Raw genomic sequence first — 19,498 nt, forward strand, 5'->3', positions numbered from 1 at the left:
CCCAAGCCTGTGTCTCCATCACTAATTTAGACCACTTTAAATGAAAACAACCCTTCTTGGGGAGTGTTCCATTCTATAAGTTCAAGGCTTCAAATGTCTCACGTAAGAACTTACCTTTTAAGTTTCTTTGAAGTTCTGCTCTTAGTTTTCTGGGGCATGGCTGGTTCTTGGGGACATTAATATGCTAAGGAATTATTGGCTGAGAAGGAAGCATTGGCCAGGGCCATCTTCAATTTTACTGCCAGACCTGCAGAGTCTGCAGTAAAAAGGACTGATCTCTAATGGTGGGTTTTCAAGTATTTTGCCTTTTGGAAGATCTTCAGGTCACAATACAGAGAAGTCTATTTGCTTTGTCATTAGTTGCCCTTGGGTTGGCTCCCGATCATGGCAACCCCATGCACTCTGGGATTGGGCTGTTGTGACCCATAAGGTTTTCATTGGCTGATCTTTTAGAAGTAGACCCAGCCTAGTCTGTCTTAGTCTGAAAGTTCCACTGAAATTTACTCATCATCATAGCAGCATGCAAGGCCCACTGACAGATGGGTGGTGACTGTGCTCAAGGTGATTTGGTCTGGATTTGAACCCAAATTTCCTGAATGGAGGTAAGAATTCTACCACTGAACTACCACTGCCCCCCTACTTACTTTTTGTTTTTTAATTTTATTAATCATCCATCCATTCATTCATTTAAGTAACATTTATTGAGCCTCTGCTACATGTCAGAAATTGTATTGGACTGAAGGGTGGAGTGGAAATATAAAAACAAGCAAAAACAAAAACTAAAGATGAATAAAATTAATCCATGCCCTCAAGAATTTTATAAGGGAACTACAGAAATAATCCAAAAGTACAAAACGGTTTGATAATTGTTTTTGTAGGGGGTTTTATTGAAGTACAGAAAATAGGCAACTAACCCGGTCTTGAGATAGTCAGGGATGACCTTCTTCTGGTGGAGGTAAGATTCAAGCTGATTCTTGCAGGGTGAGTACAGGTAGGCCAGATAGATGGAAAAGAGATCAGAAATGGCCAGAGATGTGAAAGATTTGGAACATTGGAGATGGCTGTTTACTAGGGTAGTTAAAGAATAAGAGGTATGGGGATAACAGTGGGAAAGAGACTTGAAGGCCCAGGTCACTCCATGATCCCAGACATTTTTAGCAGCATAATGTTGCTAGTTTTTTCTTGGAGTGTCAGACATTCTTATAAAGGTAGGACATTGGGCAGGCCTGCAGTGTCTTGTAGCATGAAAACTCCCTCTTTTAGCTTGCCTCAATGTCCACAAATGCACATTTTGGGCTAGTTTTGACTTACTGTTTTTCTCAAAATGGAAGTGAAAATGGGGGCATGATCATGTGAAGGTAGCTTTTGATTTTCTCATTTACTGTTCAGGAATCAGACTGCATTGAAACCAGAGGTAAAATAAGGCTCTGGGTTTGTATGGTTTTCCAAAGAATCCCTTTGTCCCATCTCTCCATGGACCACTGAGCTGATCTGAGTTTAGTGGCAAATGCTGGCAGTTTCTGAAGCAACTCATCTATTAAAATTCTTCACTCTTGAATTGCCGCTGTTGGATGATTTGGACATGTGGCTTATCATACACACTGAGTAGAATCTTCTAAACAGTCTTGGAAGTTTGTCAAGGTAACTTCAGGGTTGTTAGTGTTCAAAGGGTTATTTACTCAGCCAGATAGTGTGACATTTTCAAACACTCAGAGTTGGAAAGCCTCTTTATTGGTGTTAGCAGAAAACCAGTCTGCCTGTAAGTGGCCTCAACTGGCCGAGCTAGGCCTGGCTCTTGGGGTTTCTACTGGCAGATGTCTGAGCTGTATTTACAACATTCTCTTTTTTCTAGGAAAACTGAAATTCCCAGCTGATTATGACTTTCTGGAGATGTACCCACACGTAGCCTTGGGACCAAATTTTGCATCTGTCCCAGCTCTTGGAAGGGAAAGGATATGTTTTACACACATTATAAATCCCCAGTCTAAACTCTCAGCTTTCTTAGGCTTTCTGGATGTTAGCTACAGCAGCTGAATGCTTTTGGCTAGAGACAAACACTGTTAAATGTTCTGAAATGATACTCCTGTCATGCTCAAGAATGGTACAGGGAGGGCCTGTTGTGTTTGATCACCATGGGAAGGAGCTAAGTGTCAGGGTTTGCAGCTGCCTGGTACAAACTGCTGGATTTCTAATGCAGAAAATAAAAGGGCTGAACGTTGATTGCTGTCCAACTAGCAGAGGCTGATGAGTTTGGACAGACTTGAGGGCATTACAAGGATGTTTAGATTTTAAATAATTCTAGTATTGCAGATAGTGGGTAATACTTCCTGTTGATATATCTGTGATAAGATATCTCACTACCTGGTCCAAGGAAGGATCACTTTTTACAATGTTATGATGTGGGAAAAACCTGAAGCAGTGGATAGAACCCATCCCTTCCTCTCCTCACATGCTCTTTAAGCTACTTTTTTTCTGAAATAAGCAGGAAATGGAGCAATGGAATCGGTTCCAGGCCAAACAGGTAGACATCAACTCCAAAGGATAAGGCTCTTAAAACAAAAACAAAAAAGGACAAACAAGCAGAGAAATTCCTCAGTATCTGATAAATAGCAACTCTTGCTTAAATTTGATTTTGAATTTTCGTCTACTTTCCCCATATTATTACTCTGTTCTGTTTTTTAACACTAGTTTTCATTTCCCTATCATCTCTTCCCTCTTTGTGATATCACTTACCCCTACCATCTTTCTCTAAGTGAACCTCTTGCCTCCTGCTAAAACCAAAATATTTCTGCATCTCTTATTTAGTGAAAATCAGAAATGTTCTTTTTCCTTTTTAAATGGTAAGTAGAGAGATAATTGAAGGACTCTTAGAAAAATTGCAAAGTAAATTCTGAGCAGTAGTTCTTTTTGTTCCTTTACCCTCTGCCTTAGGTTTTTAGTGCTGCTATAACAAAAATACGACAAGTGGATGGCTTTAACAAAGTGAAATTTATTCTCTCACAGTTTACGAGGCTAGTAGTCCAAATTCAGGGTGCCAGATCTATGGGAAGGCGTCTTCCTCTTTCAGTTCTGGGGGAAGGTCCTTGTCATCAATCTTCCCCTGCTCTAGGAGCTTCTCAGCACAGGAACCCTGGTTCCAAAGGACACACTCTGCTCCTGGTGCTGCTTTCTTGGTGGTATGAGGTCCCCGTGTCTGTCTGCTTGGTTCTCTCTTTTATATCCCAAAAGAGATTGACTTAAATCACAAACTAATCTTGTAGATTGAACCCTGCCTCATTAACATAACTGCCACTAATTCTACCTCATTAACATCGTAGAGGTAGGATTTACAACACTTAGGAAAATCACATCAGATGTCAAAATGATGGACAATCACACAATAGTGGGAATCATGGACTAGCCCAGTTGACAGACTTTTTTGGGGGGGGGACACAATTCAATCCATAACATCCTCTCAATGACACTAATTTCTTTCTCTAGTTAATGTGGCACTCCTTTTCTCCTTCAGTCAAAATCTGTGCTGGGAGAAGAATTTGGTGTAAGGTTGTCCACATTAGAAACCCTGATGGCATACTGGTTAAGAGCTACGGCTGCTAACCAAAAGGTTGGCAGTTCGAATCCACCAGGCACTCCTTGGAAACTCTATGGGGCACTTCTACTCTGACCTATAGGGTCGCTGTGATTTGGGATTGACTCAATGGCAGTGGGTTTGGTTTTTTTGCCCACATTACCTGTAGTGGACATCTGTTGTTTTTGCTTGCCCAGCACCCCTTCTGGTCTTTAATATATACTTTTCCTTTGGAGAATTGTATGTACCCCAGCTGGTGGGGCTGCAAATCACATACCTTGCCTGTGGTCATGTATTGCTGTGTTATAATCTTGGCTTTTACCATCACCTGGGCCATACTTATGGGTCCAGTGATGAACCAGTGATGCAAAGAGACCTGGCTTTTGGGGGTTTATATGAATGTTGGGTTTCTCTCCTTATGTGATTATAGACACAGAGGATTTTGGAACATGTAGTTGCTGGGGGTCATCTTTGGGGGTATAAGGAGATTAAGAATACAATCAACATAGAAGAAAACAGAAAGAAAGAGAGGGAGAAAGAGAAATTTCTATGAAGAGAAGTATTAGCAGTACATTTCTGGTACTGCTAATAGGTGGTGGGATTATGCAGAGGCCCTCAGGGGTGTCTCCATGACCCTGATATCATATTATGTTGGTAACAACTCACATTACAACTTTCAAGACTTGGGGATTAAATTTGTTTTAGGAGATTTAGGTTAAAGACCAGTTCTGGAAGCCCTAACTAAATGATTTTTGTGCTAGGAAAAACAAGATCTCTTACTACCTATGTGAAACCTATATCAGGGGTAGATTTATCCCCACTCATGTAGTGACAAAGTCAGCACAGGAATTCACAGACTGACATTTCCTTCTAATTCTTTGGCATTGCACTAGCGAATGGTACTTTAGCCAAGACAAACCCATGGCACAGTTGTATCAATATTTTGTTTGAAACACATCCATGACTGCTTGTCATAAAATTGAATAAGAATATGATGTAGAATTTCAGGCAGTGGTAACTTTTGGAAGGCCAAATCACACTAGAGATAGCACAGGATTAAAATTCACATTGACATCAGAAGGATTTAGCTAGCTCATCAATTTATTTCACCCATGAATGTTTAGGTTCTCATGGGTATATTCTTAATCTGTTATGGTTGATGTCTCTTATGCTGGCGACCCAAATTCCCCTTGATGTCATAATTCTGGCTAAATGGGTTATTTTCCATGGTTTTATATTCTAAACAAATGGGATTTTCTCTTTTCTCTTCCCCTCCACCATTTTGTCAGTAAAATGACACTAATAGAATAAGTCAGTGATAGGAGTATTGGTTTGGTTTTGTGAGGAGTTAGTGGGTAGTTGTTACAGAGAGGCAGATTTCAATTTGTTGTAAGAAATTCTTCCCAGCATTGCCTTATTAAGTAGTGAGCAATCCAATCAGTTAAGATTCAAGTAGTGACTCTCCTTGTTATGTGTGATCACTGCCAAGGATTTTGTAGAAGGGGTTTATGCGTTGGTGTGAATTTTGGACAAAACAACATTTTAAAGCTTATTTTAGCTCCAAGAAACTATATACTACTAGTAGTAATACTAATACGATTAACATCCTTCTATATTTTACTATTAAAAACCAAAACAAACCCACTACCATCGGGTTGATTCCTACTCATAGCGACCCCATAGGGTTTCCAAGGCTGTAAATCTCTACGGAAGGAGACTGCCACATCTTTCAGCTGCTGGTGGTTTTGAACTGCTGACTTTCAGTTGGCGGTCAATCGCTTTAACCAGTGGGCCACCAAAGTCCCTATTTTACTATTGGTAGTAATAATTACCATTTGCTGAGCATCTATTATATGCTATTTACAGTCCTAGGAATTTTACACATATGTCCCAGTGAAGCCTTATAGGAACCTTCTGGGGTATATTTATCCCCACCCATGTGGATTAGAGACCTAACTGTTGTTTTCTATTTTTTGTGTGTGTGTTGTTTCAGCACTTCTGCTAGGTCACAAACTCAATCTTGATGGAGAAAGCATTCCTTACGTTTGCTGAAAATATGGGAGGATGGACCAGATTCAACTCTAGGAATCTTTTCTCTATCTCAGTTGTGTTGCCCAGCCCTGCTGAACAAGCCATGCTGACAAAATTTTCAGAAGAGTCCTGAAACTTTGTTCCTCCAGTCAGATTTCCCACATGGTACATACATTGGAATGGGTGGGTGTTTACCGCAGAACTGTGATATTATTATTACTGAATTGCTATTAGGGGAGGGAGAAAAAGCACAAGTTAAGAATAAATAATGTTCAACCTTTAATTACTGGGACAATGAGAACCACCTTAATTGCTTAAACAGTGTTCATTTCAGTGTTTGGGGTAGGCGGGTGTGATGGTTAAGGTTGTATGTCAACTTGGTTGAGTCATGATGCTCAGTGGTTTGGCAGTTATGATGTAGTTTGGCAGTTGTATGATGATGTGATTGCTTTTATGATGACATTTGATATGATGTGATCACCTCTATTATGGAATCTGCTGTGAATAGCCAATAGGTTGAAAGGGAGTATCCTTGGTGGTGTAGCCTGCATCAAATGTAAGTGGACTTTCTGGCAAGGCTCCTGGGCTTTTGCTCACTCTGGATCCTGGAGCTGGCTCTTGTTTGCCTGACCTCCAGTTCTTGGAACTGAGCTTGCAGCTTACCTGCTGCCAACCTTGGGATGCGTCAGTCTTTGCAGCCTGTGAGCGAGAGCCCTGCTGTCTGACCTGCTGATCTTGGATCTTGGCTTCACCAGCCCCTGTGGCTATGTGAATTAGGAGAAGCCTCCAGCCTGACCCACAGACGGAATTTTCCAGCTACTACAACTGCGTGAGCCATTTCCTTGACATAAATCTCTCTTTATATATATTTATACATTTTACTGGTTTTGCTTTTCTAGAGAACCCAGCCTAAGACATTTGGTACCAAGAGTGGTTCTATAGAAACAAAATTGTAAGAATGAATTTTCTAAATTGGTTCTCAAGTCTGTTTAGTCTTAAAGGTGTTGACTCTGCTTTCCAGTAGTAAAGTGGGCACCGCTAATCCACGGCATGAGGTGGCAATAGAAATATGCAAAACATCACTACCAATAGATTAGGTATGGGTGAAAAATGAGGCTCAGGGTGGTTGTATGTTTGATACATTTATACAATTTTGTCATAATGAGACATATAAGGAAGCTGGTTGGTTGGTCCTACTTTTGATAAAGTGGTGAGAGAAAGTGATGAGCTCAGGGCTTCAGAGTCAAAGCTCAAGTGCTGCATAAATGGCCTCAAAGTTTCCACTTGTGCCTTGAAAGAAAGCCTTATTTATTGTAATAACAAAGCTGATATTGTCAAAAACCAAACCCAGAGTCTTATCAAAAGAGTGGCTGAATTACAATGCCAACTTAATTGTCAACCTTGGGTGGTGTCTGAAGTTAAAGTTAGGGCATTGATTGGAAGAAATGGGATCCTGAAACTTGGGATGGGGACATATGGAGAGATAATCAGGAAGCTGGAGACACTGAGCCCCTAAATTCCATTGAATCACTCCTGCCAACAGAACCAGCCCTCTGACTCTCTTCTAGAGAGATTACTTCACGTTTGTCTGCTAAACCACTCTCTCCAATAAAAACATTAGTTCCTGTATTCCCACCTAATGAGATTAATCCAGCTGAGTCTAAAGATTCTTTACCTGAGTCATTGCCTGGATCATTGTCTGAGGCAGATATGCTGAATGTTCTCAAAACACATCCCCACCACCAATTTTAGCTTCTAGACCTATAACTAGATTTAAGTCCCAGTAAGTGCTATGGCTGCTAACCAAAAGGGCAGCAGTTTGAATCTGCCAGGCCCTCCTTGGAAACTCTATGTGGCAGTTCTACTCTGTCCTATAGGGTCGCTATGAGTCAGAATTGACTCAACGGCACTGGGTTTGGTTTGGTTTTGGTTTTAAGCCCCAAAAGGTGACATACAAAATGTGGAACAGGAGGAGGTATGCTACACTCCAAAAGAAGTGTGTGGCTTTTCTAATATGTACAAATGGAGACCTGGGGAATATGTGTGGGAATAGGTATTAGACGTGTGGGATGATGGTGCAAGGGACATAAAGATGGGATCAGTCTGAACTTATTGATTGGGCCCACTAAGCATAGATTTTTTCATTCAGTGTTTTAGCTTGAGAGGTTAGAAAAAAGGATCTAATAGTTTATTTGGTTGAGTTGCTGAAGCAAGGATAACACATTGGCCTACACTAAATCAAGTTGAAGTACCAGACCTACCTTGTTATACTGTAGAAGAAGGTATTCAAAGATTAGGGAAATTGGCATGTTAGAGTAAATTTATGAGGTTAGAACCATAGACCCATATATGGAGTGCCCAGAGGACACACCTTTTACCACAATGGTGAGGAACAAATTTGTGAAAGGAACCTCAGCATCCTTAAAGACTGCTGTGATTGCTATCTTATGTAAGTCAGATTTGACAGTGTGAATTGCCCTAAATGAATTAAGACACCTAACTACAATGGGTCTGATTGGACCCCATCGTAGTAGGGGCAAAGTAGCGGCACTAAATTGACAAAGACGAGGTGGGCGTGGTTATCATAATAGACAGTGGAGTTAAAACAGTTATCAGAATAGTCTGACTCGTATGGACTTATGGCATTGGCTACTTAGTCATGGTGTCCTTAGGAGTGAAATAGATAGGAAATTTAAATATTTACTTGATCTGTACTAGTGGATGAATTCTAGAGCAAGTGAACAGCAGTCTAACTCAAATCACCAGAATAGAGAATCATGGACTTTCAATCAAATCCCAGACTTGCGTGAGTAGAAAGATCCACAACCCATTGAATAAAGGCTGGGTTCCCTTGAGGAAGGGCTCTATATGCTGCCAAAAACTTATACTGTTAATCTTTCTTCCAACCTTCTCCAAAGGGATCTATGGCCTTTTACCAGAGTGACAGTTCGTTGGGGAAAAGGAAATAATCAGACTTTTTAGGGATTACTGGATACTGGCTTTGAACTAATTCTAGGAGACCCAAAACATCACTGTGGCCCACCAGTCAGAGTGGGGACATATGGAGGTCAGGTTATTAAAATGGAGTCTTAGCTCATACCTGTCTCACAGAAGGCCCAGTGGGTCCCTGAACCCATCCTGTAGTGATTTCCCCAGTTCCAGAATGAATAATTGGAATAGATATACTCAACAACTGATGGAACTGTCACAGTGGATACTTGACAAATGGAGTAAGGGCTATTATGATAGGAAAAGTGAAGTGGAAGCCATTGGAACTGCCTCACCTAGGAAAACAGTAAACCAAAAGCAATGTTACATTCTTGGAGGGATTGATGAGATTACTGCCACCATCAAGGACTCGAAGTGTGCAGGTGTGGTAATTTCCACCACATCCCCATTCAACTCTCCTATTTGGCCTGTGCAAAAAAAACTGATGGATCTTGGAGAATGTCAGTGGATTATCAAAAACTTAACCAGGTGGTGACTCCAATTTCTGCTTCTATTCCAGATGTTGGTTCATTGCTTGAGCAAGTTAATACACCTCCTGGTACCTGGTATGCAGCTATTGATCTGGCTAATACCTTTTTCTCCTTATCTGTTTCAAAGGACCACCAGAAGAAGTTTGCCTTCAGCTGGCAAGGTCAGCAATATACCTTCAGTGTCCTACCTAAAAGCTACATCAACTCTCCAGCCCTATGTCACAGTTTAGTCCACAGGGACCTTGATCACCTTTCCCTTCAACAAGACTTCGTACTGGTTCATTACATTGATGACATTATGCTGATTGGACCTAGTTAAGGAAGAAGTGTCAATGGCTCTGGACTTATTGGTAAAACACTTGTATGCTAGAGGGTGGGAAATTAATCTCACAAAAATTCAGGTGCCTTCCACTCAGTGAAATTTCTAGGGGTCCAGTGGTGTGGGTCATGTCAAGATATTCCTTCTAAAGTGAAGGATAAGTTATTGCACCTGGCTCCTCCCACAGCTATAAAGGTGGAAAAATGCCTAGTGGGCCTCTTTGGATTTTAGAGGCAACATATTCCACATTTGGGTGTGCTACTCTGGCCTATTTGTCAAGTGACTGGAGACGCTGCTAGCTTTGACTGGGGCTCAGAATGAGAGAAGGCTTTGCAACGTGTTCAGGCTGCCATGCAAGCCACTCTGCCACTTGGGCCATATGATCCTGCTGATCCAATGGTGCTTGAAGTGTCAGTGGCAGATAGAGATGCTGTTTGGAGACTTTGGTAGGTCCCTATTGGTGAATCACAGTGCAGACTCCTAGGATTTTGGAGCAAAGCCCTGCTATCCTCTGCAAACGACTATTTTCTTTTGAGAAACAGCTTCTGGCTTGTTACTGGGCCTTAGTAGAGGCTAAATGCTTAACCAGGAAACACCAAGTCACCCATGTGGCCTAAGATGGTCATCATGTATGGGGTGTTGTCTGACCCACAGAACAATAAACTTGGATGTGCACAGCAGCACTCCATCATTAAATGCAAGTGGTATATGTGAGATCAGATCTGAGCAGGACCTGAAAGCACAAATAAGTTGCATGAGGAAGTGGCCCAAATGCCATGGTCTCCACACTTGTCAATTATCTTCCATCTCCCAGTCTGCATCATGGCCTCATGGGGAGTTTCTTATGATCAGTTGATTGAGGAGGAGAAAATTCTTGCTTGGTTTACAGATGGTTCAGCATGATATGCAGGCACTACTAGGAAGTGGGCAGTGGCAGTACCACAGCCCCTTTCTGGGACCTCCCTGAAGGACAGTGGTGAAGGGAAATCCTCCCAAAGCGCAGAACTTCAAGCAGTGCACCTGGATGTTCACTTTACTTTGAAGGAAAAATGGTCAGATGTGCGATTGTATACTGATTCATGGGCTTTGGCCTATGGTTTGGCTGGATGATTGCAAAACAGGAGACAAGGAGGTATGAGCAAGAGGTATTTGGATAGGTTCCTCTGAATGGGACAAAGAAGTGAAGATACTTGTGTCTCATGAATGCTCACCAAACGGTGACCTCAGCAGAGGAGGGTTTAACAATCAAGTGGATAGGTTGATGTGTTCTATGGAAACCAGCCATCCTTTTTCCCAGCCACTCCTGTTATTGCTCAATGGGCTCATGAACAAAGTGGACAGACTCAACAACATGGAGTCCACTCACCGAGGCCTACTTGGCCACAGCCACAGCTGAGTACCCAATCTTCCAGCAGCAGAGACCAACACTGAGTCCCCGATAAGGCATTATCCTTTGAGGTGATTAGCCAGCAACCTGGTGGCAAGTTGATTTTATCAGACCACTTCCATCATGGAAAGGGCAGTGTTTTGTTCTTCCTGGAATAGACATTCTGAATATGGATTTGCCTTCTCTGAACACAATGCTGCTGTGAAAACTACAATCCGTGGACTTACGAAATGCCTTATCCACTGTCATTGTATCCCACACAGCATCACCTCGGATCAAGGGACTCACTTCACAGCAAATGAAGTGCAGCAACAGGCCCATGCTCATGGAATTCACTGGTCTTACCATGTTTCCCTTCATCCTGAAGCAGCTGGCTTGATAGAACGATGAAATGTCCTTCTAAAGACACAATTATGGCATCAGCTAGGTGGCAATACCTGGCAGGGTTGGGGAAATGTTCTCCAGGAGGCTGTATATGCTCTAAACCGGAATCCAACATATGGTGCTCTTTCTCCCATAGCCAAGATCCGTGGGTGGAATCAAGGGGTGGAAATGGGTGTGGCACCACTCACTATTACCTCCAATGACCGACTAGCAAAATTTTTGCTTCCTCACCCTGAAACCTAATGCTCTGCGGGTCTAGAGGTCTTAGTTCTCCCACCTGGAGACACATTACTGATTCCATTGAACTGGAAGTTAACAATGTCATATGTCCACTTTGGGCTTCTTATGCCTCTGGATCAACGGGCAAAGAAGGGAGTTGTCATATTGGCTGGTGTGATTGATCCTGATTACCAAGAGGAAATCAGATTGACATTACATAATGAAGTTAGAGTATGTCTGGAATACAGGAGATCCCTTAGGGCGTCTCTTAGTACTACCATGCCCTGTGATTAAAGTCACTGGAAAACTACAGCAACTCAATTCTGACATGACTAGTAATGACCCAGACCCTTCAGGAATGAAGGTTCGGGTCACCCCACCAGGCAAGTAACCATGATCAGCTGAGGTGCTTGCTGAGGGCAAAGGGAATATGGAATGGGTGGTGGAAGAAGGTAGTTCTAAATACCAGTTACAGCCACGTGACTAGTTACAGATATAAGGACTCTAGAGTAGCTCTTCCTTGTATGTGTGCCTGAAGTATTTTTGTTTTCCTCACTTACAAAATATAAGATGTAAACAGGGCTAGTGCATATTTGGTTGTATCTGTGTTCATTGCATCATGTTAGGCCCAAATATGACTTTATAATTGTCTTTATTTAGAGATTATGTATGCTTTAAGGAGATGTGTACAGGTGCCAAGTTGACAACAGGTGGTGCATGATTGTTAAGTTGTGTGTCAACTTGGCTGGGTCATGATTCTCAGTGGTATGGCAGTTATGATGTAGTTTGGCAGTTGTATGATGATGTGATAACTTCCAGAATTAAATTTGATACAATGTGATCACCTCTATGATGGAATCTGATGTAAGTAGCCAATCGGTCGAAAGGGAGTTTCATTTGAAGTGTGGATTGCATTGAATATAAGTGGATTTTCTGGCAAGGCTCATGGGCTTTTGCTAGCTCTGGATCCTGCAACTGGCTCCTGTTTGTGTGACCTCTGATTCTTGGGACTTCAGCTTGTAGCTTTCCTGCTGTTATGCCTGCCGATCTTGGGGTTCATCAGTCTTTGCAGGCCGTGAGCAAGAACCCTGCTGTCTGACCTGCTGATCTTGGATCTTGGATTCACCAGCCCCCATGGCTCTGTGAATTAGGAGAAGTCTCCTGTCTGACCCATGGACTGGGGACGTTCTGGCCTCTACAACCATGTGAGCCATTTCCTTGACATAAATCCCTCTTTATATATATTTATATGCTTTACTGGTTTTGCTTCTCTAGAGAATCCAGCCTAAGACAGCTGGTAACTATGCCAGTGATACAACAAATCATTCCTTTAAAACTCTTTTAACTCAGTTACTCATGTTATTTTGCTATCCAACATTTCTCTGTTAATGTCAATGGAATAATTACAGTATTAGGGTGTTTCACCCACAGGAATGGGATAATAAGTTTGTGGCTTGACATATAGGAAATAATACTTGTTGTTTAAATGCTATCCATGCATGCACTTTTTTGGTCATTCACAGCAATGGGGAAAGAGTAACATGATGGAATGTCACATGCTGTACATAAGGGGAATTCTACGACTGCTTATACCATCCCCTGCTTAAAACAGCCGTTTGGCCAGTGGTCTTCTGCAGAATCATATCTTTTTATTATAGCTATTCGCAAACAGTCATTGATGTATTTACATTTTCTGAGTTTTAATATAATTGTAACTTGGGGAATCTGAAATCAATAAAAGTTTTTGATGGGATGTGCCACTTGGATAATGGAAGTGATTTGGAAGCACAGATGTTCATTCCATGTGGAGAAATCATCCTTGTTGAATAATGTAGAGACTCAAAGCTCTCCTTCGTGTAGATGTAAATAAAAACTTTGTGCTGTAAAGAAAGGCAATTGGCATGGTGGGAATATCAGTGGGGCAGCAATTTTTGAATCATGGATTAGTATTTACAGATTCTATTTGAAAGTCAGACCTGTACTCTGAAGGTTAGAGAAAGGTCTTTAGTTTTCCTTCTGTATACCTAGGATGGAATGTTAGTGTTAAAAGGGGCCTTAGAAGTCAGTTGGCTTCATTTCATTTTATACTCAAAGAAGAGATTAGGTAAGAAGCCTAAAGTCAAAAGGAAGTCCTTTGACTCCCAGTTCAGTGCTTTTTCTTCTTTACTACTATAATCCCTTCAGGTTTTCAGCACCCTCCAGCGTTATCTAAAAGACCCCAAAGCTGTGGAAATGGTTATCATAATGAGAAAGCTATAGGCTGGGTATTTTCCTAGGTCTCCATCATCTTAGCGCCTGTGTAACCTTGGGAAGTTACTTAACATTTCCATGCTTCAATGTTCTCTCATCTGTAAGCGTGGGATAATAATAGTGCCCTCTCCCATAAGTTGTTATAAAGATTAGATTAGTTAACACATGTAAAGTGTTTTAAATATTATCATTATTCCAAAATATTTCTCTTTTGATAATAAGTATTTTAATTGTGTATACATTTAAATTACTCAAAGGGGATGTTGCTTTATTTCACCATTATTTTGAAGTCCCTACAGTCTTATCTGAGACATCAGTTGGGAATTTTTTATTAAAAGCCCAGATGAAAATTAAAAAAAATTAACTCATCTAATAATTTCACTCACATATGTTTCATCCTTAGATCACTTGAAGGGAACTCCAAGGAACACTAAAGATTACAAATTTTCAGCTCAATAGTCACAAAGATTTCTCTATTATCTTCAGAATTACATCCTTAAGGTAGAGTAAGAATAGAATTTTCTATCATATTTTCCAAATGTTCACAACATTATGTACATATATATATATATATATACCTTGGTGGCGCAGCGGTTAAGAGTTATGGGTGCTAACCTAAAAGGTCAACAGTTCGAATCAACCAGGTGCTCCTTGGAAACTCTATGGGGCAGCTCTACTCTGTACTATAGGGTTGATATGAGTCAGAATCGACTTGAAGGCAGTGGGTTTATATATATATACACACACATAACATAAAGGAATTTTCTTTGCAATCTCTTAAAATACCTTTAAAGATAATGAATCATAGGTTTTTGAATTACCATGGGTTTGTCAGCTCAGAATGCAAGAGGTATTAAAATCTTGCTGATTTAATGTGCTTTTAAAAAAAATTTAATTACACATTTGAAGTTCTGATTACACCCTAGGGATTTATTTGCTTATGAAAAGTCAAACTATGAATTACAATATCGCAGATTAATTCCCACTTCATCAAATTAGTTTTACCATTCATTCCACAAGTATGATTTGTAAAATCTTGCAATACCTAAAAAACTTTAATACCACATTACAAAAAGGTACTTAAATATAGATGAGAAAGATAAATGTTTGTCTTTTCCTTTTGGTATTGGTGTGAAATAAAAGCTAGATTGTTTTGTTTAAAAGAGTACCTCATTTTTTTCCCCTAAACAATAAGTAAATGGAAATATGAACAAAAGAGTCTTTTAATCTGTTGTTCAGTTCAAGTGTGTGTTAGGAAAAAAAAGTTCTACTCTATTTATAAAATATAACAACACAAAGGGAAATTGTAAATAGAAAAATAAAACATGTAGAAGAGACAAATATTCTGTGCGCATAGCTTTAAAATCCCTATAGAGTCAAAGGAGAGACTACACATTCATTAGCTTAAAGGTAAATTCTCGAAGAGCAAAATTCCAACACGTTAATTTGCCATAATAGATTTGAAAACAGTCCAGCCTTGACCAGCAAGTAGGATCTTAATTTCATCATCTAACAGTTCATTTGAAATGGAATAAGGATTTTCACGCAAAGTCTTAGTAACAGACTTTCCTGGATTTTACTGGAGCGTCCACCAACATTCAGCCAGATCATAGGTAATGTCATCTCCTCACACAGTAGCAGGGTCTTAAATGGAAAAGGGGTCTATTCATTTTCAGTTTATATCACAGGACGAGATTACAGAGTTGGCTAATGAAAACAGTTTATTTTTTGGAAACCAGTTAAAAAATCCAAAGTTATGAGTAAAAAGTGATCAAAGAAAAGTAGCTAGCCGGATTTTCCCCCTTCTTTACAGTGATACGATAAAAAATACAAAGAAAATGCTTAACACACTTTAGTTAGGAAATCTGGTCCCTTCACTTGCTATAGGGCTCAGTTTAGGGTAAGGAAAGAAAAAAAATCTTTTTGGCTGCAGGTTTAGTAAACAATGAATGATGAAAAATATTGCAGAAATGTCCTCAAGAAATCTGACAACTCAGAACACAGACTTTATCACACTAATATTGCCTACGTTCCTCCACAGAGCTTGGCAAGTGAATAACTGAGCCCTGTTTTGGCTGAACAGGAGAAGGAAGTACTAGTTCCAGCATTGAAACAAGATTATGAAAACAACCAACCAACACAAAACAGTTATGTCTTCTCCTGGATAATAAAGACATCATGTTTGCATATACAACAGCGTTTGCATTATTGCTCTACATATAAGAATATATTAAGGAACTCAGAACAGACTGCACATTACAAACTTAAGGTTCTTTGGTGAAGAATGAAAGAAAACAGTATTTGAGCTTTAAATACAAATGATCTCATCCATTTTTGCTTTTATCTATTGATCCGCTGGATCCTCTCACAGAGCAGGGAGAGATACTGTGTGAGTTTCACCATGGCGACTATCGCCACGCCCCCAGCCATCATACACGTTGGCCAGAAGAGTGAATGGAACAGCACGTTGGAACTGTAGAGTCTGGTTAGGATGACGCTCTTCTGGTTGCCTTCAGGGTCAGAATAGCAGGAGAAGTGTTGGTATTTCCTGAAGTTTTCCATGACAACATTCACCAGGGACATGGATTCTTCAAAGTTTTTCCCACACTTAGGTATATAGGAGCACTGTGGAGAATGAGATAAACTGTCACCAGAGGATACTCTATGTGTCTGTGTGTGTCTAGAGGGGTGATGCATTTAAGCCAACTTTATAATCTGTGAAAGAATCATAAAGGTTATTCTTTTCATACTCAAGCAGGTTCCTCCAGAAACCCTGAGAAATCATACATTGATTAAAACAATTTAGGCTTCTGACCATGATGTTCCTTAATAGCTGACTCATATATTATTTTATTATTGATTAAAATCGTCTGACTCTCCATGGATTCTTTTTGCCATAGTTAAGGGTGGTGGGTTTTAATTTTATTTCCCATTGGACATATTTTCCATGGAATCAGTGTCAACCTTTCTGTCTTTTATCTGTCCACATCTGTCCATGTATTATCAAAAGCTATCAGTTTTCTCAGGGAAAATAGCTTACTGTTATCTTTTTGGTACCTTGGTCACCTTCCTGCTGTAGTCAAGAAAACAGCTATACCTCCGTTGAGTTGCTGAAAAAGAATCTTGGAAAGTGTAGGGATATTGAATAATTGAAGCACTATGACGAGTGGCTGATGCCCATTTAGCCTGTCACAGTAACTCTCCCCATAAGCTAAGAAAAAATAAAACAGAACCAAATCTTCAACCATCACTCATCTGAGACCTTACGTCTTCCTCTTTATCTTTTCACCTCTCCTATCTTTCTTGTTATATATTTTCTATGCGTCTCTCCTCTCTTTCTTTCTACAACTTCTGTCTTTTCCCTTTCCCCCTTTGTGTCTTCCCTTTCCCTCCCTGTCCTCCATCCTGCTTTATATTTTCCCTGGTTCCTTCTTCCTTATCTTCCTTTCTCCTTCTCTTCTCTGACTACGGATGGAATTAGAGAACTTCTTTGTAGTTTCAATTTATTTAATTATTGGGTGTATTTTAGAATATGTTTTTCCTAGTTTAAAAAGCAGTCTTTGAGGAGACCAAATCTCTAGAACATTCTTTCCTTGGTTTGTAAATGGAAGTGACAAAGCTGATAAAATAATGAATCTAATATTTAGAAAATTTAGGGAAAAGTGACTTAAGTCACATTTTGGGGAGATGTGTCGGTCCCTTGGTTACCTTTCCCCCAACTCTATGAATAAGTGTCTTTCAATAGAAAACAATATTCACTGCCCATTATTATATATGCTATCAAAGTAATTTGAATGATTTATCTGAATTAAATTGGCTTCTAAAAGGATCACTGCAAATCCATATTTTTGTGTGAAGTTAAAAAAAAAAAGCCTCCTCTTCAAAACACTGTTTTTTTTTCTGTTGGAAAATGATCATAATAAATTGATTTTATTAAAAAAAATCTCACATTGCACTGCCCTTTACCCAACATTGTGATTATAAACATTGACATCTATGACTTTTTCAATGTGGCTGGTGCCGCTAGGGTTGTGCACTGCACAGTGACTCCATGCATAGACACAGATGAGGTGGGCTGTGGGCAAGGCTGAGGTGCAGTGATGGGAGTTTCTGGTAGGACCCTAGAATTCCAGAACAATTTAGGTCTGCAGACTTCATAGGAAGAAAAATTTGAAAAAATGGAATGAGTTTTGCTAACAGAGTATGTTTGGATTACTCTTTTTGCTGACTTTATGAGTAAGCACATGGGCACTTGGCTTTGCTGAACTATAATCATTGGGTTATTTGACCATAAACAGCAGGAAGTTTCTGAGTTGGTTAAGAATGGAAGAGGAGCATGCTGGCATTTCCATGTCGTAAACCACGCTTAATGTGATGCTCCCGTAGCAAGTCTGGTTAACACCTTGAAACTGAATCAGCTGAGGATTTAAATACACTTTTTTTTAGAGCGGAGAGTTGGTACTAGCACAGCATTAAGGGTCTGAAAATAGGTCCAGGAAAGAAGATTTCTAGTGAGTTAAAACTTACTTACTGAGAAAATTGGCCTATGACCGCCATGCAGCAAGATTTCTACTAAATTTTCTGCCAGATTATTCCTTTTGGATCAAAAGGATTCATTTTTATGTTTCTCCAAATCTACCCAGATCATGTGTTTACAATTAAAAAAAGGTTTTTTTTTTTTTTTAAGTAAAGCATTAAGAAAATTACAGATGAGCCACTTGTTGAATTAAAACAGAGCCAATTTAGATTACAAATGCATCAATCTCTGGATATTTTGTGCCAAGATAATTTATAAGGGTAATTTCCGTGGCTAAGGATACTAAGTTTTTGGAATGGTCTCGATAAAAATGGTAGTCCGTTAAAATACAGCCTTTTCTTTTCTTACGCTCTTGAAAATTGTTATGTATTTTTCGAAGAAACAATAATTCTGTCAGCGGGTAAGATTCTTCCAGATAAAAATGAGATATAAATTACCTTTGAGACAGACTGTCCAGCAAGTTTGTAATACAGGAGTTGCTTATTAAAGTTTAAAGTCACCAGGATCTCCAGTGTGTTCATTTGGACACTGGATGAAGCATGTTCCATACACAATCAGACTTGGGTCCTCAGGGCTGGTTTGCACAAGTAGGTGCAACAGGCTGCCGACAGCTAGAAAAACACTGCCCTTGTGTTTTTACCCGTTCCTAACTTTGCCACCTTTCAACACACAGAATGGCTCCTGCTGGACTGTTACTGACCTCTGAAAATCCTACCATAAGCAAGTCATTTATTTATTTTTATTATTGCCAGATCATTGCTTTATGATAATGAATGCATGAGGTAGTATAACTGGCCCCTGATTTTCATTCAAGGAATCCAGGTTCCTATGTTACTATAGGCAAGTTCCTTGATTCCTCAGAATCAATTTCTTATTTATATAATAGGCTTAACAGAGCCTTCCAGGCAGAGTTTTTGTGAGAACTAAATAATGACTATGCAGAAAGCTTCAATAAACTTACATTAACATATTTTCCTATTGGAATATCATATTTGTCCACATGATTTTCTATAGTCCTTAGTCAAGCACCAACTATGAAACCCATAAACAAACAAACAAAAAACCAACCAAACAAACAAAAACTCCATTGTTATCGAGTTGATTCTGATTTATAGCAATCCTATAGGGCAGAGTAGAACTGCCCCATAGGGTTTTTAAAGAGCAGCTGGTGGATTCAAACTGCTGACCTTTTGGTTACCTTTAATATTCCAGGTAGAGTGCTAGGTAGAGGTGTCAAAAATCCCCAAAAATACAAGATAGATCAATTAGAGAGAAACAAAAGAGAACAACAGCAAGGGTAGGGTACTGAAATGGGACCAAGAGT

The 19,498-nt window shown here is 39.9% G+C and overlaps 1 protein-coding gene across 3 annotated transcripts in view; it reads right to left on the reverse strand.

Annotated features, from left to right (window-relative positions):
* Positions 1-15,170: 15,170 nt before the first annotated feature.
* KCNMB2 (potassium calcium-activated channel subfamily M regulatory beta subunit 2) overlaps positions 15,171-19,498 on the reverse strand; it is a 526,027-nt gene continuing 521,699 nt past the window's right edge. For all 3 annotated transcript variants that reach the window (XM_049867403.1, XM_049867404.1, XM_049867406.1), the window contains one exon: positions 15,171-16,262. In XM_049867403.1, the coding sequence (XP_049723360.1) occupies positions 15,978-16,262 (285 nt within the window). In that variant the 3' untranslated portion in view covers positions 15,171-15,977. The remainder of the gene's footprint in view (positions 16,263-19,498) is intronic.

The sequence above is a fragment of the Elephas maximus genome, chromosome 23 (genome assembly GCF_024166365.1).
Source record: "Elephas maximus indicus isolate mEleMax1 chromosome 23, mEleMax1 primary haplotype, whole genome shotgun sequence".
Lineage (NCBI taxonomy): Eukaryota > Metazoa > Chordata > Mammalia > Proboscidea > Elephantidae > Elephas > Elephas maximus.